This window comes from Mauremys mutica, chromosome 11 (assembly GCF_020497125.1).
Source record: "Mauremys mutica isolate MM-2020 ecotype Southern chromosome 11, ASM2049712v1, whole genome shotgun sequence".
NCBI classification, from domain to species: domain Eukaryota; kingdom Metazoa; phylum Chordata; order Testudines; family Geoemydidae; genus Mauremys; species Mauremys mutica.
This window is the reverse complement of record NC_059082.1, coordinates 55046176-55072915: the sequence shown is the minus strand read 5'-3', so window position 1 is coordinate 55072915 and position 26740 is coordinate 55046176. Positions and strand designations below refer to the sequence as shown.

At 48.2% G+C, this 26740-nt stretch overlaps 1 protein-coding gene across 5 annotated transcripts; it reads right to left on the bottom strand.

Moving 5' to 3' along the window:
- Nucleotides 1–14246: 14246 nt before the first annotated feature.
- Nucleotides 14247–24787, bottom strand: LOC123344501 (hemoglobin subunit alpha-D-like). 5 transcript variants are annotated; one of them, XM_044980799.1, is made up of 5 exons: nucleotides 24546–24602; nucleotides 23768–23827; nucleotides 21617–21733; nucleotides 16338–16560; nucleotides 14247–14509 (listed from the first exon to the last, which is right to left on the bottom strand). In XM_044980799.1, exons 1-5 carry the CDS (start codon nucleotides 24554–24556, stop codon nucleotides 14366–14368), a joined length of 555 nt encoding a protein of 184 aa, XP_044836734.1. In that variant the 5' UTR covers nucleotides 24557–24602; the 3' UTR covers nucleotides 14247–14365. The 5 variants fall into 5 exon arrangements, with proteins under 5 accessions (XP_044836734.1, XP_044836737.1, XP_044836735.1 ...); XM_044980802.1 differs by lacking the exon at nucleotides 24546–24602 and adding an exon at nucleotides 24707–24747 and having other exon boundaries at nucleotides 14248–14509; nucleotides 21617–21770; XM_044980800.1 differs by lacking the exon at nucleotides 24546–24602 and adding an exon at nucleotides 24676–24736 and having other exon boundaries at nucleotides 14248–14509.
- Nucleotides 24788–26740: the final 1953 nt, after the last annotated feature.

Genomic DNA, 26740 nt, shown 5'->3' with positions numbered 1-26740 from the left:
CGTGTGCTGTCCTGCTCTCTCCTTGCGCGGCGCGGGGCTGGGGCGGGAGGGCGCGAGCTGCAGGGGGCAGCTGGGCCGGGTGACAGCAGCGGGTGGGTCCCGGCAGCACCCCACCCAGCACAGTCCGGGGGCGGCCGGGCGGGGACCTCTCGGCGCAGCCATACACCAGTCCTGGGGGACCTGCACCTGGGTGTTGCCAGGGCCACGTCTCTGCTGCACTTCCCAGCCAGCGTCCCCTATAGTATAGTGGAGGCGCTGAGAGCCATTGATCCAAACTGTAAACCCCATATATAAAGGAAACCACTCCAAGCCGGGGGTGCGACGGCTCCCCTAGTCCCAGCATCTATGGTGAGGTGCCTAGTGTGACGAACTGGGAATGTTCTTAATGTTTGCTCTGAATACTGTGTTGGTGCTCAGTGTCCCCTCTGCAGCAATCACACCCCCTTATCCCACCACCTAGTTCCCAGTTCGTCACACCTAGGAAAAGCTGTCTGGGGGCCTGGGCTTTCTCCCTTCTTGCAAGGCACCGGGTCCTCTGGTTTTCTGCACCCTTGGGACCCACCCAGGGGTGGGCTGGCAGAGGGATATGGACCCCACCCAGAGGCAGGCTGGCGGGGGACAGGGACCCCACCCAAGGGGGGCTGGCAGGGGGACAGGCAACCCACCTGGGGGCAGGCTGGCAGGGGATGGGGACCCTATGCGGGGATGGGCTAGCAGGGAGGCAGGGACCCCATCCCGGTGGTGGGCTGGCAGGTGCGCAGCATGTGCCCTGTCTAGAGCCTCTGCACTATGACTCACTGGGATCAGGTGAAGCCAACGAGGGCTGAGAGGGGTGAGCAGGCCCCTGGGGAAGGCTGTGGGGCAGTTGCATGGCCCAGGAGCTCCCTGCACCAATCCCCTGGCCCTTCCCTTGCAGGCAGGAGGCAGGGGTCAAACACACCTAAGTCAAACCCCAGCCTGAGTTTCCTGGCCAAGGGTGAGGGGTGCCTGGAAACAGGGAGGAACAAGGTTTAAGCTAGAGCAAAAAGCAAAAGCTTCTGCCAAGCTCCCGCCCCCCCTGCCCCCGCCCGCCCACAAGGCAATGGCCTGAGCTCACCCCATGACAGACAATGAGGATGCCTGGATGCAAACTCAGAATTGTCCCCAGGCCTGGCCTCTGCTAGTCTGACCCCACTGATGTCAGAGGGCACCTTTCCCCAGGGGTAATGAGTTCTCTTTAGCCTAGTCACTGGTGCCCAGAGCCAGTGAGCCCCTTCACGAGCAGGAACCAGACAGCTATCTTATGAAGCTCCAGCAGATTCAGTGAGCTGAAGGCTTATGCTTGGGATCTCTCTCCAGCATAGCTGGTGGGCATGAGAGCAGTGTGCAGGCACAGGGGGATCAGCAGGTCTCTCCTGCATCCCAAGGGAGGCCCGGGAGAGCCCAGAGAAGGAGGGTCAGGATTCAAAGGGCATAATGAATAACTGCTATTACAGAAAGCAGTTCATGTACTGCCCAGCAGGGTGCGGGCCCCAGCAGTGTCATAGAGAACAAGGCAACCCTCCAGTATGTATGCTGGGAAGGACCCCAGAACTTACAAGGGTTAGGATGGGCCTGCAGAAAGTTTAAGCACCTTGCAACAGCTCCAGACCCTGTGAGCACTGCATCAGTGAGGAAGGAGCTCATAAGGAACCGTACCTTCAAACTTCATGATGGTAAGCATAGTGCATAAGCCTTCAGTGCCTGGCATGAAGCGCCTAATGGGAGGCTATATAACAAACCTGAAGCCAGCAGAGCATGGAGAATCTGAGTGTCAGCCATCTAGTTTTCTATCCAAGTATTCGTGTACTGCAGGGATCTTTGCCTGCATGCACATAGGAAGCCTGTGCTGTGCCCTGCCTGTGTGACCCAGGGCAAGTCACATATTAACCTCTCTTGGCCTTGCTGTCCAGCAACAGGAAATCAGCAGCTCCCACTGCACCCAACAGGAGATGCAAATGTCCAATGGAAAATGTCCTTTGCTTCAGTTTTCCCTGTCTCTAAAATGGGGATAATAACATTTCCACTCCATGTGCTTCCCAAGCATCAGGGGGAAAGTGCTGTATAACCGGCTGCTTTTTCTTCTTCTTCTTGTGCTGAGCTTATAATGGTTGTGTCCTGCCTGTGGACTCTCGGGTCCTTAGGCAAAGTCCACAGACCATGAAAGCTCGGTAGCAGCAAACTCAGAAGTTATAATATATTCAGAGGAATAATTAACTGTATCAACCCCTACAGAGTCCAAACAGGAAAATGAAGCCTGTGCATGGCTTTGATTGGAGGCTGATCTATAAAGTAAGTGTGAAGTAGGAACCACCGGCTGGTTTTGCAAGGTAACCAAGCAAAGTGCCAGAATGTTTAAAATGTGCTAAAAATATGAAGGCTCCTGCCTGTAAAGTAACCAGAGTTCTGGGAGATGAGACTCATGAACAGGAGGCTGCAGAGGCTCATCTCAGAGAAGAAACATCCATTTTTCTAAGTCCCATAATTCATTGACCCCAGACTTCCAAAGGAATGACAGAAGGACCCTCTGTGTTGGGGAGGGGTGGTCAGCTGTTTAAGAAAGGGAAGATATGAGAGAGAGAGAAACTTTGCAAAATACATTTAAAGTAGCCCAGATCTTTATTCTCCCTTATCTTCAGCTAAACCTATATGCTCTTCCACTGGGGAGGGGAAACGTTTGCAGAGAGCTTTCGTGGGAGTAGGTCCAGCAATATCCTGGTGGCCAGGCTTTCTAGTTTTTGTAAAGACGTTTTGTAAAGAGGTTCAATGTGGCATTGTGATGGAATGGGGAAATATCTGGGCATGAGCAGGGTCCCCCAATCTGCTAAGACCAGCCATGTCCTCTTTCAATGTCTCTATTAAAGGGAACCACTATAGGCTGCTGCTCCATGGAAGCTCCCCCTTTCAGTTACTTTAGTTTTAAGTGTAGTTCTGACATTCTCTGGGTCAGGGGGTTTGAAGGTAGGTGGGTAGGAGCCATGTGCCAAACCAGCATCATCCTTGCACATTGCTTAGGTGCTGGGTATGAAGCTACCATGACTTTCTAGCTTTCAGTGCTTACACTGTGTAACTTTCAGTGTTTCCATCTTCTGATAAGAGCCCAGCCCCTTCTCCTATAATATCCAGCACTCACTTGCCCCCACTCCCACCCTCCCAAATGTGACAGTGAAAACCATGAGCTAAGGGAGACTACAGACAAACATGAAAGGTCACAGGCGGGATAATGAGGGCTTTGTTGTCCAGGAGATGTGCTGAGTTTCTGACCATGCCTAGCAGAGAGGCACCAGCAGAGCATCTCCATCTGGATGCTTGCTCTCAGGGGCTCTGTGCTCCTGGGTCACAGCATCTAACACTGTTGTTCTGGAGAGATGCAGGTTCTGAATCTCCATTCAGAAGCACTGTGAGGCCTAGATCGGTAAACAGACAGTAACTGAATTTGGATCAGGAGCACTAGGCAGTGAGGTGCAAACACTCAGCATGGCTCTGAGCCCCGTTATCGGTGCAGCCAGCCAGGGCGTGCCTGGTCTTCTGGGTGTGCAGTGCCTCGCCCGCTGCAAGGGGGGGATAGACAAGCAGCAGGAACTCACTGCCCAGCCTTCTGGGTTTGGTCAGGAGCCCTTGGCAATGGATAGTCTCCAGGGACTTGATCCTGCTCTAGGCTGAGCGCCCTCTAGGGCAAATGGAAGTGGAGGGTGCTCAGCACCTCAGGGAGTGCTCAGCAGGATGGTGCCTGAGAGGCGAGAGAACTTTGGCGTGGCTGGTGGTAAGATTGTGCACATTCTCCAAACCGTGACACTGCATAGCAGACAGCTGGGCTGCGTCCTGCTCCCAGTGAGGACACATCCCCCATTGTGAGTCATGGGAGCAGGATAGGGTGACCAGACAGCAAGTGTGAAAATTGGGATGGGGTGGGGGGTAATAGGAGCCTATATAAGAAAAAGACCAAAAAATCAGGACTGTCCCTATAAAATTGGGACATCTGGTCACCCTAGAGCAGGAGTAGCCCAGTGTTGGTGCTTGCACTGGACACACTGGTTGCAGAGGCTCCGGGGAGTCTGCCAGGACCACAGGGAACAGCAAGTGTGAAATCCTGGCTTGGCTCCACAGAGGCAGAGCTGCAGCTGGGAGAGTCTCACCCCCAGCACAGCCCCCAGCACAGAGCAGGGACAGCAGCAGCTCTACGAACAGATTTCATAGGGAGGCAGACAAGATCCTGGAACTGCAATGCCAGAGTGAGAGACACTCCTCAATTCCCTCGGGCCCCTCCAGTCCTGCTTCACACCATCCCTCAAATTGAGTCTGTAATAAAGCGATGCTTTATCAGGAAAATGGGGCCTTGAGCTCAGGGGAGGAGGCTCACCATCCGGGCCGGCTCCAGACCCCAGCATGCCGCGGGGGGCGCTCTGCCTGTCGCCGGGAGGGCGGCAGGCGGCTTCGGTGGACCTCCCGCAGGCGTGCCTGCGGATGCTCCACCGGAGCCGCGGGACCAGCAGACCCTCTGCAGGCACGTCTGCGGGAGGTCCACCGGAGCCGCGGGACCGGCGACCGCCAGAGCGCCCCCCCCCAGCGTGCCGCCATGCTTGGGGCAGCGAAATTCCTAGAGCTGCCCCTGCTCACCATGGCACTCAGGCAGAGTAAAGCAAGAAAGCTCCACCTCTGACATCCTACCCCATGCCTCCTGGTACCCCCCATCACAGCACATCCTGGACTTTGTGGGGATGTGTGAGCCTGGTGGAGAGTGTGTGTCTATGGACAAGGGAGTGTGTGTGGACAGGAGCAATGTATGTGTGTGGGGAGGCGAGGACATGAGGGATTCCCTCAGAGTGTCAGGGATCATGGACAACGTTTCATCACTGAGTAATGAGGAAATCACTACCTGAATGTGAGATACAGCGCGAGATCGCAGACAGCATCCTTCTCCAGAGTGAGTGACCTGCCCCCAGGGCAGCAGCGGAGAGGAACGACAGCGGGACCCAGGGGATTAAACCCCAGACACGGTGTGTGACCCTGTCCAGGATGGGTTGAATCCCCTCTGCCAGGCTTCTGAGGCCTCTGTCTCTGGCCACACTCTGCCAACACTTGTACGAACAGCTTGTCATACCAATAACTTCCCATTGAACCTAAGAGCATCCATGGAGCTAAGCATGTGCGTGTGCAGGAGGGCGTGTGTCTGTGCTTGGAAGGAAGGTGCATGTGTGTATAGCAGGGGAGAGACTATGTGTGAGTGGTGTGGGGCAGTGTGTTTATAGGGAGGTATGTATCTGTATTTGTAAGGGGCAGTGTGTATAGGGGGCAGGTTAGGTCGCTGCATTATTATGATGTGTCCATTCATTGTAATATATTATTGCTGATTGTCCAATATGAGATCCCAGCTATGCCCGTGGCTGCCTTGGGCACAGCAGAACAGAGCTGCTCCTGTGTGTCAGAGAGATGGGGGGCTTTGAAATGTGCCCCTGTACCCATGCGCTAGGCTGCCCACTGCAGCTCTGGGCCATGGCTGACAGCCACATGAGCTCTGGAGGAGCCAGGACCAAATGGTATAAAGGCCAGGCTGGGAGCTGCAGTGAGACTCCAAATCGACCCCGACACCACAGGGCACCACCCAGTTTCTCCTATGCTCAGATCAGGTCTGTGAGGGGCAAGATCAACATAGAGGACTGGGGGGGAAGAGAGGTGCCACTGTGGGGGAGGTTTAGGGTCCCTGTGCTGTCTCTCTCCAGGGATATGCTGCCAATAGTTTACCAAGGGGCTCCCTTTTGCCTGTGAAAGCCCATGTTCCAGGGTGTGCTGCGGAGACACAGGCAAGGGGGTGGGTGATCTGCTTGTTTGCCCATTTAGATAACCTGCTCTCCCACCGGCAAGGAGAAAGGCAGCCCACTGGCAAAGACACGGACTCAGCAGCTTCTGCTGGACATGGCCAGGCTCTGTGTACTGAGCGAGCGCAGCGTGCTGCTGGCATCATTGCAAAGGGAGACAGGTGGTGGCTGAGCCCAGCCAGCCCCCGGGTCTCTGACAGTTATTCATGTTTTTTCATCTTTTACCAAAGTTTTGTTTCATTTTTCCTTTTCTTTGAGGTTTGCAGTTTCTGTGATGAGTAATAACTTTGATGGGTCAATATAAAGGCATTTAACCCCCCGTCCCCAAACAGTAAGAATTAAGTGTTTGACAGTGTTAAAGATTAAAGGCTAGATTTTTAAAAGTGCCCAGGTGCCCAGTTCCCTAGCCATGTCAATACTTGTAAAAATTCTGACATTTGACAGGCTCTACTCCTAACAGCAATGCTCTACAAATCCCCAAATATTGGCTAAGTGCTCAGGCCAGAAAGGGTAAAAACAAATAATGTGTCACCCCCTTATTAGCACAGTGCCAGTGGGATTTTGGGCTGCTGCTGCATGGTCTGAGAATCGAGTGTCAAACCACATGAACTGAGGACTGTTGCCGCAGCAAACATTTTTTTGTGTGATTTTGATTGTGTTGTTTTTTTATGTGATCCAGTGTTGTTGGTCTGTGGGTGTGAGAGAGCATGGTGCTAGTGTCGCGAGTTAACATAAGAACATAAGAAAGGCCGTACCGGGTCAGACCAGAGGTCCATCTAGCCCAGTATCTGTCTACCGACAGTGGCCAATGCCAGGTTCATTTGAATCTACACTTTCTTTAACATATAGTGCCACTCCTCCCCCTGCACGGCCTGAGTTAGATCCCCAGGATTGGCTAAATCACCATGCCACATTGTCTTCACAATTGTTGGTGGTCAAACAGGTGGGCAGAGTCTGCCCTGGATTAAATACATCTGCATTTTTTTAATCACCTTTGGGAGTTGCAAATAGCTTTTTAATGCAAAAGTGGTTCAAAAAACCATCAGCTCGCTGCTTTGGTTAATACACTTGGGTAACAAAGTCAGAAGGGCTAAACGTTTCTCTAAGGAAGCAAGTTTAACCACTTGTGCATGGAATTTTCATGGGCTGTATCAATGTGAAGCTTTAAAAGTGTAAGCAGCAAAAAGACAAAGAAGGGTCCTTTTCCCATCTTTATCCATTCTAGATGTCCAGCCAATGACATAATAAGAGCTTATATCATTGTAGACATCTCAAAAACATATGAACAGCAGTTTGAGGCTGGTCTTAGCTTTATAAACATCTGAAAGAACTAACTGTAAGTCAGTTTGTCAATTTGTAAATCCCAGTTTCAGGAGACAGAAGGTACAAACCTTAACAAATAAATAAGAACGTGTTTTTTCTTTTCTACTTTAAAATAAAATAAGTGTGATTTATGATCCAACTTCTGATCCACTTCTAAGTGGATTTGGTTCAGAGCGGGAATGCTGAGTGGAAGCCTGAGCTCCGAGTTGGCCAAGATAACAGACGTCTCACTCAGCTTGCTCCATAAATGTTTATGAAAGTCAGCAAAAGCTGGGAGACAAATAGACTGGTACAAACTGGAGTGTTTAAATAAAAAGAGCTGTGCTAAGGGGTCTGCCAGGCCCCTGGTAGACTCATGGGTTGGCATGACAATGAACTGAATGATTCTAGAAATGGGAGGAAATGTTTAGAGCTGAAATCTCCAGAATATGTTTTGATTGGTGAATGTTAGTGGGATGAGATCAGTAAGGCCAACTCTCATGATTTTATTGTTACTCTAGCGATTTTTGGGTTGTTTTTTTACCTGACTCATGAAAAGATGACAAAAGGCACCAATTCATGAATTTCAAAATGTCCACCATCTCCCATTACTGTCACTGGGTCTGAAGCAAGCAAGATGCCACCATTTCCCTACAGGCTGTGGGGGAACAGGGGGACAGGGGGCAAGATGGAGGCTGAGATGGTGCAGGGGGTGGGGGCAGAAGGGAGGCTGAGGGGGCAGAGGGATGGGAAGCCGAGGGAGTTCAGGGAGATTGAGTGGGGGAAACTGACGAGGTTCAGGGGTGTGGGACAGGAGGGAAAGAAGAAGGCAGAGGACAGTGATGGTGTTGGAAAGGGTTGGCAGCTCCCCTAACCTGGGGTGGGGAAGGGGAGGCCTCTCTGAGCAGCCAGGAGAAGGTGCGTTGCAGTGTTGCCAGCTCTTGTGAACTGGTGGTGGGTGAGAGGATTTTGGAGCTGGCAGGAGGAGCTCTCCCAAGTCCCAATTCTGCGAGTTGCAGGGCTGGGCATGGGGGTAGAGCTCTGCAAGAGCCTTGGGGCTAAGGACGCAGCCCTGCTCTGGCCTGGACCCTGCCTTCACCTGTGGCTGTAAGGCAGCGGGAGGATCCCAGAGCAGTGGAAGGCAAGGAAATGCTGCTGCTGGGTCAGGAGAGTGCTAGGCAATGACTGGCAGTTCCCCTGTCTTGGGGCGAGAGGAGGGTACATGGAGTCGCGAGCTGAGCAGCCGGAGAGCTGTGCATTTTTGTGTGCATTACAGGTTGACAATTCTTACATCACACGCACACCCGGCCCTGACTCTGAAAGGCGATTGGATCTTTTTGGGTCAATCTCATGATTTTGGGGGTCTGATTTATGAATTTTGCTCTCACGAGGTTGGTGACACTGTGAGGTTGCCACCCATTTTTTCTGGGGATCAGTTAGTGGGAGAAGTGGGATACCTGGATTGGAAGGAGGCAGCCGCCCCCACTGTCTCCTGGGAGTCTGTGATGACAGCATTGGGCCTTCACTGTCCTGCTCCTGACAGATATCCTGACCAGACCAGGCCAGAAAGGGAACCAAATGACACCATCCCTTCTCCAGCTTCAGCTAGATGCTGAACACCACCCAGAATGTGAGATGTGGGTTCCTACTGTTACCCCATCCCTTGTACATTATTTCTGCACACACACACTTTATTTCTCCTTTTCTCTCTCTCTCTCATTTTGCCATTGTGTAATTCAGAGATTCCAGGCCAGAAGGGACCGTTGTGAACATCTAGTCCAGGGGTAGGCAACCTATGGCATGTGTGCCGAAGGCGGCACGTGAGCTGATCTTCAGTGGCACTCACACTGCCCGGGTCCTGGCCACCGGTCCGGGGGGCTCTGCATTTTAATTTAATTTTAAATTAAGCTTCTTAACCAATTTAAAAACCTTATTTACTTTACATACAACAATAGTTTAGTTATATATTATAGACTTATAGAAAGAGACCTTCTAAAAATGTTAAAATGTATTACTGGCACGTGAAACCTTAAATTAGAGTGAATAAATGAAGATTTGGCACACCACTGCTGAAAGGTTGCTGACCCCTGATCTAGTCTCACCTCCTGCATAACACAGGCTGGAGAACTGGCCAAAATCATTCCTAGAAAAGATTAATAAATTATTCTTTTAGAAAAACATCCAATCTCGATTTTAAAATGGTCAGAGATGGAGAATCCACCACCCCCTTTGGTAAGTTGTTTCAATGGTTAATTACTCTCACTGTTAAAAATGATGCCTTATTTCCAGTCTGATATATTAAGAGCCTGTCAGAGCCAGCAAAGCCTACCTCCCCTTTTGCAACATGCCTCTGAGCGGAGAGGCGGCTACCAGCAATGCCTTCAACAGCCCCGTGCTGGGAACAGTTTGCCAGGTCCTGAGGAGACCATGGACCAGGCCTGTGTTTCTCCAGCGGTTAAGTTGCAAGTGAAAATTGGCACCAGAGCCAGAACCTTTGTTGTTCTTTTTGCTCCACTTGTGTGTGTGATTGTCTTGTTTTGTCTCAAAGAAACCAGGATTGGATTCCAAGCACACCACCACCAGCAACAGCTCCAGCTTATCTCAACTATCTGCTTCTCTTTTCCCCTCAAAAGGACAGTTAATACAGAGATTTCCTCTACAAAAAACTCTCCACAGGTAAAGAGAAAGGAATAAGCCTTACTTAATACTTCACATTTCAAATGCTTTAGCTGTTTTTCTTTCTTTTTCTGTGTCTTTAATAAAAGCTTTAAATGATTTTAATGGTGGTTATTACAATGGGAGCTGCCAGCAATAACTTGCTATGAAACTCCAGGCCACACTGAACTCTTTAATCTTGTAAGAGTTTCAGGGGAAGCAGTGTGTCCTAGTGGATAGAGCACTGTACTGGCCTGGGACTCAGGAAACCTGGGCTTTATTCTTAACTCTGCCACTAGCTTGCCGGGTGATCTTGGAAAGTCCCTTCAGCACCCTGTGCCTTGGTTTCTCCATCTGTCAAATAGGGATAATTCTGACCTCTTGTGTAATGCACTTTGAGGTCTGCTGATGAAAAGCTGGTAGTATTATTTATTAAAATCTTACCCATTGTTGGGCCAGACCCTACCTTTACCAACACAGCCTGCCCTGGATGAGAGCTGTGTGCATGCTGAGCTTGGGGACAGGGTGAAGCCTTCCTTCGGTGGGCTCTGCACTGTGACCCTGGCAGGAGTGACAAGATCAGTATGGCTGAGCTCAGAACAGATGCACAAAATGACAGTGTGGCCATAAACCTCTGCTGCCTCCAGATGGCGCTGTCAACCTGCTTTATACTCATATAGCTACCGCTAACAGTGCCAACTGGCTCCAGATACTGTACCAACCCAACCAGCGAAAGCTAGAGATGGGTCTGCCACACAGCTGGGTCTGAACCTCCAGGAAGTTAGTGCTGTCTGACACAGGGCTTGGTTTCAGCCCACTATAGAAAGAGGAAGCAACCGTAATAGCTGGATCTGGATCCTGCCCAGGTTCTGAACTACACTCCAGAATTGAAGGGGCTTTGCCACCAGCTTTGCTTTGAACTGGAGTGAGGCCAGATCCAGCAAGAAGGAAATTACGTGCGCATCAAACGCCCAACCAGAAAAATCCCGCCACCTGTGCAGTTAATAACATGCAGTTAATAACTAACTCAGCACCCGTGCAGTTAATACCCAGGCAATAGAATATCTGGCACATTACAAAGCTGTCCAGTTCTCATGGTTCTAGGAGTCACATTAATGGGTGACACAATCCATTCTGAAGTGTGGTTCTGCCCTGTAGAATGACTTTGTGGTCTTGTCTCAGGGATTTCTGATCCAATCTGACCAGTTGCCAACTTTCATGTGGTAAATAAACATGCCGACTTTCACAATGAGCCAAAAACCAAGCTAATCCCATTTCAAAACAAGCCAGTCCCTAAGAACCCTAACACCCTATGTGACTAGATCCCCCCGGCCTGCAGTCTGGGACTGTGGTGGGCCTCCTGTGCACCCCTGACTCCTTACCCCTGTTGCCCCTGCTTGCCCCTTGCCCCTGCTTGCTGGGAGTCAATCAAAAAAAAAAAAAAAAAAAAGCTACAAGCTACAAGCCAAACAAGCTACAAGCCAAAAGCTAGCCAACAAGCAACTCACAAGCCAGCTAAACCAAAACTAAGCCCAATTTCTGCATTTTTGTTGTTGTTTGTTTGTTTTGCTGGTTTGGCATGTCTGAATCTGACCTGCTGGCAAGTTCAAAACTGTTCTCACTCTCAGCCCTGCCCCCTTTAATTGGCTCAGTTGGGCCCACCTGCTCCGACACACGGGCGCTGGCCTGATCTACCCATAGGGACCGGCTATCCTGCAACAGGGCCCTACTCCCAGCCATAGCTGTGTATGTTAGTGACAGTTCTGTCTCATTCCTACTGCCCCTGCAGAGCCAGCCCAGCTCTGGGAGAGGGACCTGGGGTCTATTCCGATTCATTCAGCACAGTCAGTGCCATTAGATGAGTTCCCACTCCAGGGCCAAATTGATCATGCAGTGACACCTGGGTACATGAAGAGAGCAGGGTGCACAGCTGCAACGGAAAGCAGTATCTTTATTGCCATTGACAATGCATGAACCGGGAGAAGCCCCATGTGACTATCAGAGCCTGTGGGCTGTGGCAGGGCTGGAAGAACAGTCCATTAAGAGTAGTGGAGCCCAGAGGTCACCCACTCCCATCACGTGGTGTGACCCTTTAAGATTTTGAAAGGTCCAATATATATGCAAGGACTTAGGAGACAGTGATAGAGGAAGCTGTTGCCTCCTCCACCCCCCAACACCTTTTAGGGTTGCTGACCCTGGAGTCTCCAGGAAATAAAGATTAATCTTTAATTAAAGATTATGTTACATGATGAAACAGCCAGGAATACATCCTACCAAAGCTGGCAACCCCACCTTTCATAGCAGGGCAGGCACCAGCAAGACAGTGCTGCCTGCTGAACTTTCGGAGGCTGCTGACTAATTGGGCGGAAGGGGCCAGCTGAGAAGAAGCTGGCTAAGGCCCTGCACCTGGCTAACTCACAACCTAGCTCCAAGGAGGAGAGCTGGGGACTCTGGTTTAAGGAGAGAAAGAGAGACTGAAAGGTAATGGGAAGAGGGCCCAGAGGACAGGCTTCAGAGGAGCCCTGAAGGCCAGAAGAACCTTTGGGACCATTGTTTGGACTTGTTATCCTGAAAAGGGATTGACCTCAGTGACCTAGCTGGAGGGCTCAGCCACACGAACCCTGGGAGAGATAGAACACCTTGGGGAGAAGGAAACTGAGACAGGGAGCACATGTAGGGCCACAAAGGGGCATGCTGGAGGGCAGTACCCCTAGACAGGCCTGTTAGAGCTGAAACCCAAATTTAGACCCCATGAAACCAGTGGCTCTCTTAGAGGTGGGAAGTCTTTGTAACCCTTTTAAAAATCCAGTAGTAATTGGGTGAAAAAAACCACAACAGATCTTCCCTCTACAGGAGGATAGAATGTGGAACTAACTGCCAAGTGAACTCTCAGGGAATGGAGGGAGAGCCCTGTCCCCGTTCTGTGGAGCAGGTGACCCAGAATAAGCTGTATAGAAGCCTACAAAGGAGGAGTACCCCTCTACTGGTACCACACAGAGAATATTCTCCACTTTGTGAGGTAAGCATAGCTGGTGGATGGCTTCCTGCTACTCAAAAAAAAAAGTTTTGAACCTCTAGGGAACACACTGTTTCCTGTGGAGTTAACCAGTGAGCATCCAAGCTGTCCGATGGAGGCTGAGAGGTTGGGATGTGTCATCAGACCATGGTTCTCTGAAACAAAAGGGGAGGGTAAAGAGAGGGAAGATACGAGCACTCCGCACAAAATGGAGATGTTGAGAACAAAACTAATCAAGGACCCAAAGGACATAAAGAGAAGAAATTATTGAATTGACCATACACAATGTTAGGAGCCTAGGTAACAAATGAGAGGAATTGGAATTGCTCATTTATTAGCATAAATTTGGCCCAGTTGGTATTACTGATACTTGGTGGGATGATTCCTGTGATTGGAATGTTAAAATCCATGGTTAGATCCTATTTTGGAAGGATCAGTGGGCAAAAGGGGAAAGGGCGTGGCAGTCTACATAAAAAATGGCACTACCCATTTTCCAGTTACTGATAGCTGTTAGAAAATGATCTTGAACACTTACTGATCAGTGTCCTAACTGGCAGTGGTTCTCAAACTTTGTTGCATGGCAACCCCCTTCTGACAACAAAAATTACTACACGACCACAGGAGGGGGACCAAAGCCTGAGCCCCATGACCGCAGGCAGAGGAGCCAAAGCCAAAGGCCAAGGGCTTCAGCCCATAACCTGAGCCATGCCACACAAGGCTAGAGCTGAAGCCTGAGCCCTGTCACCCTGGGTGGTGGGCCTCAGGCTTGGGCTTGGCCCTGGGAGGTGGGCCTCGGGCTTGGCCCTGGGCGGTGGGCCTCAGGCTTGGGCTTGGCCCTGGGAGGTGGGCCTCGGGCTTGGCCCTGGGCGGTGGGCCTCGGGCTTGGGCTTGGGCTCCTGGCGGTGGGGCTCGGGCTTGGGCTTTGGCCCCGGGCAGTGCAGCTTGGGCTTGGGTCCCAGCAAGTCACACCAGCCCTGATGACCACATTAAAATGGGGTTGTGACCCACTTTGGAGTCCTGACGCACAGTTTGAGAATCGCTGTGGGAAGCAGGTAAAGCACAAGATGGGGTGTTAGTCAGTGTGCGCTACAGACCACACAATCACACTATGGACACGTGACCACTGACAAATTCAGACTGGAAATAAGGTGTAAATTTTTAATAGTGAGAGTAATTAACCATTGGGTCGTGAGGGATTCTTCATCTGACAATTTTTAAATTTCTGGATGTTTTTCTAAAGGATCTGCCCTAGGATTGCTTCTGGCCTTGGAATCTGTGAACATGGACGGCAGATTATCCCACATCTGCCTACTGTAGGGCGGCTCTTCCACCCTTTCTTCCTCTGTCAGACATGACCCTGACTAGATGAATCTGGGTCTGCTGCAGTCTAGCAATTCCTATGTTCTGAAATCAAACACTGATCAAGAAAAATGTTGCTGAGCTTCCCTTTATTCCATCACATCTAGAACTATTTCCATATATATATATTATAACAACATGAACAGTACAAAGAGACTAGTCTCCTCTCTTCCATAGCTATAGAGTGCCTGTGGCCACGTCAGGACTTGGAAGTGCTTACGTAAGATGCATTTATTTGTTCAGAGAGCAGACCAAAGAGCTTCTCCCAGGAGAGGGACACGTCGATGCTGAATTCATTTCCTAGGAGGTCTTTGCAGACACTTAGGATCACCTGAAATATGCTCTGTCAAAGGAACACAGAGCGAGTGAGACACAAACACAGAATTGCATTAAGGTTGGTAACTTCTTCAGCTTGAAAAGAACCAATTCTGAACAAGCAGTGCAGTGCGGTAACCCTGGAGTGACAGGCAGAACTGCCTGCCAGTTGTCAATCCTCCTACATCCCTTGGGAGCAGGAGCCCAAACTGACTGCCCCAGTTCCCCTCACCTCTAGGGTTGCCTACTCTCACCTCTCTGTTTGTGTCTCAAAGTTAAATTCTTGCGGCTTTTGTAGAGCAGCAGATCTTGTGTGCAGACATTGGCTCAGATGTGAGGGAGCCACGGAGCTGAGGGTCATCCAGGGCTCCCCGCCCTAGGGTTAGGGTTCCTATGGGTAGGGTACTAGAAGTTAGGGTTAGGATTCCTATGGGTAGGGCTCCCCACTCCAGGGTTAGGGTTCCTATGAGAAGGGTACTTAGAGCTAGGGTTAGGGTTCATAGGGTAAGGAACCTCACCCTAGAGTTACGGTTCCTATGGGTAGGGTATTTGGAGATCAGGTTAGGGTTCCTATAGGTAGGGCTCCCGGCCCTATGGTTAGGATTGCTATGGGTAGGGGACTTAGAGGTAGGGATAGCATTCCTATGGATAGGTTACTTGGAGCTAGATTTACTGTTCTTATGGATAGGGATCCCCGCCATAGGGTTAGGGTTCCTATGGGTAGGGTTCTTGGAGCTAAGGTTAGGGTTCCTATGGGTACAGCTCCCAACCCTAGGATTAGGTTTCCTATGGGTAGGGTGCTTGGAGCTAGTGGTAGGGTTTCTATACCTGGAGACATTGCACTCCCTGTCACCTTACTAGCCCTCTACAGCTCCTGACTTTCTCCATGCAAGTTACTGCTGTGGGCGTTACGGGGTGTCAAACAATTACATAGGGGAGGGGAGGTGGGGCGCAGCCAGGAACAGGAGTGGAGGCATCCATTGGATGCTCTCTTTACTGAGACATGGGCTATTCTATAAAAACATTTGAAAAACTATGAGTGGAGACTGAACCTCATTTTATTATGTCCTGCCCATATTTCTGCACCTACAACCAATAACTGTACTTATGGGCTGTTTGCTCCAACTTCAGCATCGTGGGGGATGGACCTAACACTGATCTCTGCAGGACTCATTAGATGTCTCCCCCAAATCTGCACCTTCCCAATGTTATTCTCTTTAGTTTAGGCTTCTGGAACCAGGGTTCAAACCAAGTGTCAGTGTTTGCTTCTAAGCCCGTTTAAGTACATTTTTCTGGTATTTTTTCATTAGAAGCTAAATTACTTTGTAAAGATTTTGTGATGAGAGGAAGGATGATGTGGGTGTGGATCTGGCTGTGGGTCCAGAGATCTGAGTCAGTTCCTAACTTTGCCACAGACTCCTGATGTGTTTTGGGGAAAGTCACTTATCATCCAAGTTACCTCTCTGTAACATAGGGGCTATCCCTTCTTTGTTTATCTTGTGTTGGGGGGCTGTAAGCTTTCTGGGGCGAAGACTGTTTATTACTGTATTTGTGTACATAGTCCAGATCAACAAGGCCCTGATCTTGGTTGAGGCCTCTGGGGATTATTGTAATAAACGTCTGTGATCTCATTTTCCATTTGATCGCACAAATAATTGAACTTGCGTGGCATGGGTGCTTTATTAACTTTAATGCTTATTGCACCTGCCTATGCTAACCTGCTTTTTGACAACCATGTCAGAATGTGTGAACATACATAATTATGCCTCTGGGATACTGATCTGTCCCCTGTGCCAGAACAAATAGCTGTAATCTCTAAACAAACGTGTTCCCTTGATGTCTGCGTGCATCGGTACCTGGAAATTCATTGCTGGCACTTGGTGCACATTCTTGTGCTTGTCTGCTAGACGGTCCAGAATCCTGCAGGCCTGCTTCCAATTGTCCAGGTTTTCAACCACTTGGTTGAGGGCAACCATGACTCTCCGGCCATGGAAACGCACCAGCGGATCCTCCTGCAGGTTGCCTTCAGTCGGGATGGTCTTGAAGTATGCTTTTGTCTCAGGATAATCTTTGAAGAGTCTGTATTGGGAAGAAACAATAGTGACTGAAAATCACAAATTAGCAAAGCAAGCCCGCTGTGGCTGTGGCTTTAAGAGAATCTCCAGGATGGGAGATGACTGTGGGAGGAGGCTGTTGGTTTTAGGTTTCAGAGTAGCAGCCGTGTTAGTCTGTATCCGCAAAAAAAAAAAAAAAAAAAAAAAACAGGAGTACTTGTGGCACCTTAAAGACTAACAAATTTATTGTAGCATGAGCTTTCGTGAGCTAAAGCTCACTTCTTCGGATGCATAGAATGGAACACACAGACAGGAGATATTTATACATACAGAGAACATGAAAAGGTGGAAGTATGCATACCAACAGGCAGAGTCTAATCAATTGAGATGAGCTATCGTTAGCAGGAGGAAAAAAAACTTTTTGAAGTGATAATTAAGATGGCCCATAGAAGGTGTGAGGAGAACTTAACATAGGGAAATAGATTCAATTGGTGTAATGACCCAACCATTCCCAGTCTTTATTTAGACCACAGTTAATGGTATCTAGTTTGCATATTAATTCAAGTTCAGCAGTCTCTCTTTGGAGTCTGTTTTTGAAGTTTTTTTGTTGCAAAATTGCCACCTTCAAGTCTGTCACTGAGTGGTTAGGAAGGTTGAAGTGTTCTCCCACTGGTTTTTGAATGTTATGATTCCTGATGTCAGATTTGTGTCCATTTATTCTTTTGCGTAGAGACTGTCCGGTTTGGCCAATGTACATGGCAGAGGGGCATTGCTGGCACATGATGGCATATATCACGTTGGTAGATGTGCAGGTGTACGAGCCCCTGATGGTGTGTCTGATGTGATTAGGTCCTGTAATGGTGTCACTTGAATGGATATGTGGACAGAGCTGGCATCGGGCTTTATTGCAAGGATAGGTTCCTGGGTTAGTGTTTATGTTGTATGGTGTGCGGTTGCTGGTGTGCGGTTGCTGGTGAGTATTTGCTTCAGGTTGGGAGGCTGTCTATAAGCAAGGACTGGCCTGTCTCCCAAGATCTGTGAGAGTGAGGGATCATCTTTAAGGATAGGTTGTAAATCTTTGATGATGCGCTGGAGAGGTTTTAGTTGGGGGCTGTAGGTGATGGCTAGTGGTGTTCTGTTATTTTCTTTTTTAGGCCTGTCCTGTAGTAGGTGGCTTCTGGGTACTCTTCTGGCTCTGTCAATCTGTTTTTTTCACTTCAGCAGGTGGGTATTGTAGGTTTAAGAATGCTTGATAGAGATCTTGTAGGTGTTTATCTCTGTCCGAGGGATTGGAGCAAATACGGTTGTATCTTAGAGCTTGGCTGTAGACAATGGATCGTGTGGTGTGTCCGGGATGGAAGCTGGAGGCATGTAAGTAAGTATAGCGGTCAGTGGGTTTCCGGTATAGGGTGGTATTTATGTGACCATCGTTTATTAGCACAGTAGTGTCTAGGAAATGGACCGCTTGTGTGGATTGGTCTAGGCTGAGGTTGATGGTGGGATGGAAATTGTTAAAATCTCGGTGGAATTCCTCGAGGGCTTCTTTTCCATGAGTCCAGATGATGAAGATGTCATCAATGTAGCGCAAGTAGAGTAGGGGTGTTAGGGAACGGTTAGACAGATAGATTGACCGGAGTTAAGATGCTCTGTCTATATGTTAACTATATATCTAATAAAGACCATTGTTAAATTACTAGCAATGAATTATTATTAAGCTTAGTGGATTACTTGAATATAAAACAACACATGGGACCAGGAGGGAAGCAAGTGATAAAAAGAACTGGAAGAAGTTTAAAAACAAACAAACCCTAAGGTAATAGTTACTCAGCAGTGAAAAACAAGTTTGAATTAAATAATATGGATCAATTAAAAGTTCCTACTTTCTAAAAATGTTGCAAAATGCTGAAAAGGTTTAAACAAATATTTGATTTATTTTTGAGAGCATAGAGATCTACTTATAAGACAGAAAAAGATTGTCATCTTTTCAAATATTGTAGGCACTGAAGCAATTTCGTTATATAATTCATTTGAGCTTAATGTTAGAGAACAAACTGACTATGAGTTTGTCTTAGAAAAAATTGAGGCATACTGTTTACAAACAAGAAATGAAACATTTTTGAAATATTTCAGTTTCACTCAAGAAATCAAATGGAGGAAGAGATTTTTGAATAATTTTAACAGATCTAAATATAAGAAGTCAGACACGTAATTTCCAGAATCAATATGAGATAATGGTAAGAGATCAAATAGCAATGGGTATACAAGATATTAGTGTAAGAAAAAGACTGTTAGAAGAGCCAGATCTAAATCTGGAAAAAGCAGCCAGTGAAATACATGCCAAGAAAAACCTTTCTTGCTATGTGACTGTTTAACAATATGTTCCCTCCCATTCAAAGGTGACATGTGTGGGGGACCCACAGATCATGTGCCTTCCCCCTCCCTGATTTCTGCCAGGGTTTGCCAGCCCCACTTGGACACATGGTGTGGCTGGGCCCCCTCCCTACCCAGTAACTTCCAGAGCCCATGAGCTGCGACTGCAGGGAGAGGCAGGAGCAACAGCTGGAAGCTGCAGGGAGGAGCCTCTGCTTTCTGGGAGGGCAGGCTGAGGGTAAGGGGGCGGGGCTCAAGCTGTTCTGGGGGCGGCTGAACCTTGACACTGTGCCCTCCTGCTATCAGCAGGTACTGGTTGTCTTTGAGCCAGAGTCTTGGGGCTTGGTCCCCAGTTACAGTACGACCGCTTACCAAAACAAAGGTGCTCCCACTTTCAGGCCCCATGTGGACCGCCAGGGTGCATCAGTAGGTCTGAGACCATAAACACTGGAAATCTGGCAACAAGGCCTGTTCCTGAGAGTTCCACATCAAAGTTCAGAAAAAGTTCCCGTCATGACTTCTTAATCCCTTCTGGTTGGTGCTAATTATTGTTGCCCTGAGACATTACGCTCTATGTTACCAGGTCAAAGAGGTCATTGGACCCTCTCCCCAGGTACTAATCTCAGTGAATGGTGATGACTTTTCTTAGTTGGGACAGTAACAGTAGCAATTCTGGTTAATGGGGACGTATTTGGCCAGTACTGAGGCTTCGTAGATTTTTAAGGCCAGAGGCACTATTAGATCATTTAATCTGACCTCTTTGCATAAAACAGGCCACAGAATTTAGTCTAGTTACTCCTCCAGTAAGTTCAGTTGCATGGTGTCTAGCCAGGGTGAAACATTAAATTGAGGCTTCTTATTACAGAGTTTGTCAAATACACATTAAAAGAACCCCTGTATTTTGGTTCAGAAAGTCATTTTATTTCATTATGTTTTTTCAGACTGATATATTTAATGGCCTCTTCTCTTAATTGTGACAGCTGCTTAACTGTTTACTGGGGTGTCCAAAAGGACAAACATGGGGTAGGTCCAGGTGGCAAAAAACAAAGGATATTTGAAGGAAGAGGACCCCCTTAATCCAGATCATTTCCTCTCAGAGTGAACTAGCCCCCTCCCATAGTGTGGCTCTTGTCCTGTATTTGTAATAGCTGCTATTTTAGCTAGCCAAATTCCCAAGGGTGCTTGAGAGTGACAGCTGGAACATTACAAAAGTCCAAGTGTGAACAGATGGGCTTCAAGGAATTTACAAAACAGTAATGCTCAGTAGCTTGGACCAGCATTTTTAAATGTGCAGCAATATCACCCCTCAGTGACAGAGGATAGAAACTGGCTAATTCACTCCCAAAACTGTTCAGTCCCTTTGGTAGATCACCTGATGCACACTCATTAACAAAACCTCTTAGAAGAACAGATTATCCTGGAACACATCTGGCCAGCAACTATTAAAGGGAATAACAGTGTGTCCCCAGTGAATGTAGTAGGAGGGGAAAGGACTCCTGCACAGTGAGCAGCATAATAAAGGGCAGAATGAAAGGAGCAGTTATATTTGTAATGAATATTATTTCTAAGCACATTTCCAGTTTGAATAACCCTCTGCAGCTCAGAGACCAGACAGCGAAGGGGAGAGGCAGAATGAGGGAGCATGTGTCCTCTTGAACCTCATGCCAAACAGACAAGAAAGATGCATGTTGTCACTGTCCACCAGGCAGCTCTGTCCCCTTAGTCCAAAGGCCAAGCTTCAGAATCCATGGATTTAGAATTTGAACTGAACCTGGAGTTCATTTATCAACTGAAACAAAACCACACGCTGAAGATGAGAGGAGCTCAGAGAGCAGAGCAAACCTGCTCATCCCGTCACAGGGTAATGCCCTAAGTCTTCACTCTCAAGCAGCACAGAGACAGAGAGGGATGTTTCATGGGGAAGGAGAAGGGGGGGAAAGTTTCCAGTGAAGCAAAACCAAATGTGTAGTGCTCTGCTATGACCTTTATTTGCAAGTCTGTCTCATGGGCAATCACAGTCCCTATATAAATACACTCACAGCAGGTATATGCAGTGTTGTTGTAGCCATGTCAGTCCCACAATATTAGGGAGACAATGATAAAAGACAAAAACACCACATTACCTGTGGGAAGAACACTTTTCACAAAGCAGTCACTCTGTATCTGACCTATGAGTCCTCATCCTCAAAGGAAACCTACACAAAATTTTCAAAAGATGAGCCTGGGAGCTTAAATTCATAACTCTGCTGCTAGACACTAACAATCAGGATCTTAATAAAGTCACTGGATTTATGGCTTATTACAACAATCTGTATCCCATTAACTCCCCTTTTAGTCCTATGACTGCAGGGGTATTACCAGGCCACTTCACCTTGAATGGTCTCTTCGCGTATATTCTATTTATGCTAAACTATCTGTTCCACTTTGTATTAAACTGGCACACTCTTGAGTACCTTTTCCAGCCCTAAAGAAGAGTGCTGTGTAGCTCAAAACCTTGTTTCTCTCACCTACAGAAATTGGTCCAATGAAAGATATCTCACAACAGCTCTGTTTAGAAGAGACAGAAGGAACAACAGTGATGATATCAGATGTCACAAACAAGCACAGAAGAAAGCCACATTTTGTAGCATATTTTACACTACAGTGTGAATTAAAATGAAAGCAGGAACTAAACCCAGATAAGCAGGAAGCCCTTGAATGTCATGACTTACTTGATCACAACTGTTTTGCCATTCTCTTCTGGATTCTCAAATAACTTTGCCCAGATGTGTTGGATATTCTTCTTATCAGCATGAGTTAACAAAGCCATGATGCCCGGAGGATGCTCCCTGGTGAAATGACAAGATAGCAGACGATTTGCAGCCCCTGCTTTTGGAGGAAGCCAAACATTCTAGATGAGTTCAGACATAAATGGAACAGACATAAATGTTCCATATGAAACCACTCCTTCAACAGGAGGTGTCCTTCTGTTTGTGACACAGGGATTACTTTCATTCTGTACTTCAGAGAGACAGAGAGAGATGTGGGGTTCACTTCCAAACAGAACGTGCAGACAGGACCAAAAGGGAGAATATAAGAAAAGCCAAATGAGCCATTCCAGCACAGTGTAAAAGGGATGTTTTCCAATCAGAACTTTGATCAACTTTGAACTTTGGGGAAAGGAGTGAAATCTGATCTTTGCAGCCTGGGGCCATCTCTAGTAGAAAATATCTGCACATTTTGGATGAAGTTTCAACAGAATAAGCTCACTCTTCACGGGAAGAGAACATTCTGGGGCAGTGGAACGCATGGTATAAGTGTTCTTATTTACACTAGGCTTCCACACCATTAGGCCAATGTTAACAAGAAGACCTCCTGTCTCCTAGTGGGGATGCACAACCAAGCACCAGTAGTGACAAAGGGCAAAAACTGCTGTCTCCTGCTGGGGACAGCAAAGGGGACTGCATACAGTAAGAACCTATCAAACATCTGTGTTTTTTGACATTCTAAATATTTGAATAAATGGACTCAGGATACCCCATAGTCCTTTCCGAGGGATCCATCCAAAAAATGGCCTCTTTACACTCCGTCCCACTTTTTAGATGGTGGAGGCTGGGTGAAGCTCAGTGCTGTAGTCCACTTGAAGAGTCCAAGTGGTGAGCATCCTCTTTCAAAGTTTCAGAAGCCAGTTGGCAGGCCCACTGCCTATCTCCAATTCACACCATCGCCATGGTTTTCTGAGGTGGGACTGGGAAGCACTCCCCCAGGTCATGCTGCTCCTGACTGTGCACTGCTCTTTAAAACATTGTGACCCTGAGACATCAGGCCTATCTTAAACCCCCACTGCACTCTGGGGTATCGGCCAAAATGTAGGAGGAAGCAGCAGTACTTGGGGGAACATTTCCAGGCCCTGCTGCTTCAGAATGGGGTGGAAGGGAAGCTGTCTGCTCCCCAGAAGACCATTTTCCTAGAGATAGAAGGGTAGAGGAGATCTAGCAGCTGAGTTCCAAAATCCCATACAAATTGTAGCTGCCCAGTTGTGCCTTGGAGATGAGTTCCAGCATTGGAAGGATTAGTAGGCTGCTGAGACTCACCTCCAAGAAGACGTACAACAATGTAGAGGAGAGGCAAGGCCTGCTGGGAGTGGAAGACTGATAACACAGTTAAGAGAGCAGGGCCTCCAAAAGCTGGATTCAGATATTTTTTATTCAGAACCAGACCTGGAATCTGATTCTTTTAGGTTCACCGATCACTGTCCATCAACGAATTAGAGTTAATCTCAGCCCTGCCTCTGTAATTTGCTTTGCTGAGATGTCCCAGGCAAACTGTATGTTGGATTATTCCCCTTGGCCTTGGACTATTTAATGGCACTAATGTTTATCTCTCTGTGGTCCTAGGATCAGGGAACTCTATCAAGAAAGTCATGGTTCTACTGTGTTCTTTCCCACTGCTTCAGGTACAGGCAGCAATAAAACAGATGGTGTCTGTGCATGAACTGAGCTCTGTGACCCTCAAATCCTCATTTCGGGCCACACTCCCTGTCCTTCTTCACACATCTCCCACCCAAGCCTGAGTAGCTGGGCTTGGCACTGGAGTGGCAGAGGAGAAGGAATCCTCCCCTCCCGGCTGCACTGACAGCAAAGCTGCTCCATGGTGGCAGCTGCAGGCCCTGTGATTGCAATAGTCCTTGTGTGGCCCTTCTCCGGGGGGTGGGGCGGAGCAACGTCTGATGGATAACAGGCCTCACCTCTGGCCCACTGCCAGTCCCTGCTGTGCAGGGGGAGCCTATGTAGGGCAGGCTAGCAGCAGGGCTCTCTGCAGGTGCAGAGGAGGGAGTAGGCTTTGCCTGTGGTGTCATTTTAGGATATATGCACGCCAGGTACCTCAGTGCTGGAATCCTGTTTCTCCTGAATAAAGAGGCAGCGGGTGCAACCGAAAGGGAACTGCAAAACAAAAGTGAGACAACTAGTGAGCTTATTGGGAAGGTGGGGGAAGCTGAGATTCCCAGCAGGGGCCTCAACAGCACAGCTGCAGTCAGGACCCCAAACCAATTCACGACTATGTGTGTCCATCTTAATGTGAACAGTAACAAGGTTACCAAGGAAACCAGAGTTACCAGGGAAACCGCATTAAACCTCCCTTTCAAAAAGAAAATGTGTTTAGTTTGTGTTCCGTAGCTTCAGGGACCTACAAAACCATGGATCAGGCCTTTCAAACCAGCATCATTTACAGTCAACTCCTGGCCCCATCGAAAGTCATGGGGAAAAGCCCACTGACACTGGGACTGTAGGGCTCAGTCTCCGCTTATTCACCCCTAATGAGAGTCAGGAGTGCATCCATGAAAGGAAGGTTACTGGATGACACTGGTGTGACGCCTGAGTCAATGAGAGGAGATTTAGGCCCTTGTGCTTAGGAATGTGGCAATATCGTCTGTGTGCGTCTCCCCCACTTCAGAATACACCTAGAAAATGAAGGGTGCTGCCCCGTTGGCTCAGTGAGGCTGTGTCGTGCCCAGCCCTGATCACCTCAGCACAGCCAGGGGGCAACGCTGAGAGCAGGGCCTCACACTGATTGACTGGGGGCTTCACCATGGAGGCTGCTGAGATCCAGAGTGGGGGGTGCTGCTTCCAGGAGAGGAGACCCCTCACTTGGCCTACTCGCCCTGCTTCCATGCGACGGACTATGGGGCCGAGGTCAGCCCTTGCAGCCAGGAAGCTCCATGTAGTTAAACACCAGCCCCCTAGATGGGGGAGCCAGGGGCTTGGGGCCAGTGCAGGCTGCTTCCCCATACCCCATCCTGTGCCCAGGGCCTCTCCTCTCACCACTCTGCTGGCACCTCCAACTGATGGAGCTCCCCAGCTCTGGGAGCATCTGGCAATGGAATTCTGGGGGTGACAGTTGGGGGGAGCAGGAGGGGGAGAGAGCTGAGTGAGCAATGGTGGGGGGAAAGGGAAGGCTGGGACTAGGGGGAGGGGAGAGAAATTCAGACAGAAATCTGGGAAATAATGAGTCAACAGGGGAAACCCTGGGTGTGTGAGGGGTGGGGAAAAGGAAGATACATCAGTGAAAGCTCAGGCTCCAGATCCTCCTGCTGTGGAAATGCCCATCGACAGGGCACATAGATAGAGCCATGCTTTATCTGTGAGGAGTCCTCTCACCACTATATATGGTGGGGACAAAGGTGCACCTGTCAGGGAACTGGCCAGGAACATTGCAGGGAGCAGAAGCCAGTTGCAAAGCTAGTCCCAGGAAAGTTGCAAGCCTAGAGAGAAAGTCCACCCGGAATGGCTACACCCAGGGCAAGGTGAGATAGATGAGTGGGTCTCCCAAGATGCTGTCCTGGACCTGTACTGTTTCACAGATTCATTAATGATCTGGAAAAGGGGTTAATAGTGAATTGGCAAAGTTCTCAGACAATACAAAATCATCCAAGATAGATATGTCCAAAGCAGACTGTGAAAAGTTACAAAACTTGACTGGGCAACAAAATGGCAGATGAAATTGAACATTGAAAAGTGCAAAGTAATGCACATAGGAAAAAAGAATCCCAACTGTACATATACAACGATGGGCTCTAAATTAGTTGTTACCACTCAAGAAAGAGATCTTGGAGTCACTCTGGATATTTCCCTTAAAACTTCTGCTCAATGTCCAGCAGTGGTCAAAAAGGCTAACAGTATCTTAGGAACTATTATGAAAGGGATAAAAATAAGACAAAATATCATAATGCCACTATACAAATCCATGATCACCCACATCTTGAACATAGTGTCCAGTTCTGATCCCTCCATCTCAAAAAAGATATAGTGGAACTGGAAAAGGTTTAGAGAAGGGCAACAAAGATGATCAAGGGTATGGAACAGCTTCCATATGAGTAGAAACTAAAAAGAGTAGGGCTGTTCATCTTAGAAAAAAGATGTTAGTCTTTTTTATTTAGTTGTGGGGGGATATGACAGAGGTTTATAAAATATTTATAGAGCTCTATAATATGAATGGTGTGGAAAAATTCAGTGTTATTTACCCTTTCACATAATACAAAAATGAGAGGTTACTGGATAAAATTAATAGGCAGCAGGCATAATACAAACAAGAGGAAGTACTTTTTCACACAACATCCAACTAACCTGTGGAACTCATTGCCAAGGGATGTTGTGCTGGCCAAAAGTGTAACTGGGTTCAAAAAAGAACTGCATAAATTCATGAAGCATAGGTCCATCAATGGCTATTAGCCAAGGTGGTCAAAGATATGACCCTATGCTTAGGATGACCCTAACCTTTGACAATCAGAATCTGGGAGTGGATGATAGAGGTGGAGCACTCCACAATTACACTCTTCTGTACATTCCTGTGAACCTCTGGTATGGGCCACTGTTGGAGACAGATGGACAAGATGGACAACGATCTAACTCAGTATGGCAGTTCTTATGATATCACACAATGCCCTGTCTGCCTGTGGTGGGGTGTTCACCCCATAAAGGACTGAACAGGTTAAAAAGGGATAATTAACCTTATAGGCTACACGTGGAGGTGAGCCAGGCTCTGACAAAGACTGATGATCAAGTCCAGCTGGGCAGGGGCAGGTTGAGCTTGTATAAAGCCAGGAAGTTGAGAGCTAGAGAAGGCTGTAAAGAGGAGCTTTGCAGTCACACCCTAGACAGAAAGGCATTTGGCTAGGGACAAGGAGGAGTTCTAGGGTGACAGTAAGCCCTGCAATGCTGCCCTGGACTTCAGAGTCTGGCAAAAAGCTGAGAGGAGTGAAGTAGCCACTGGGAGCAGAGGAAGCCTGGGCTTGTAGACCCATAGATGGGCCAAGAGATAGAAAAGTGAGGTAGGAAGGAGCTCATGGAAACAGCAAC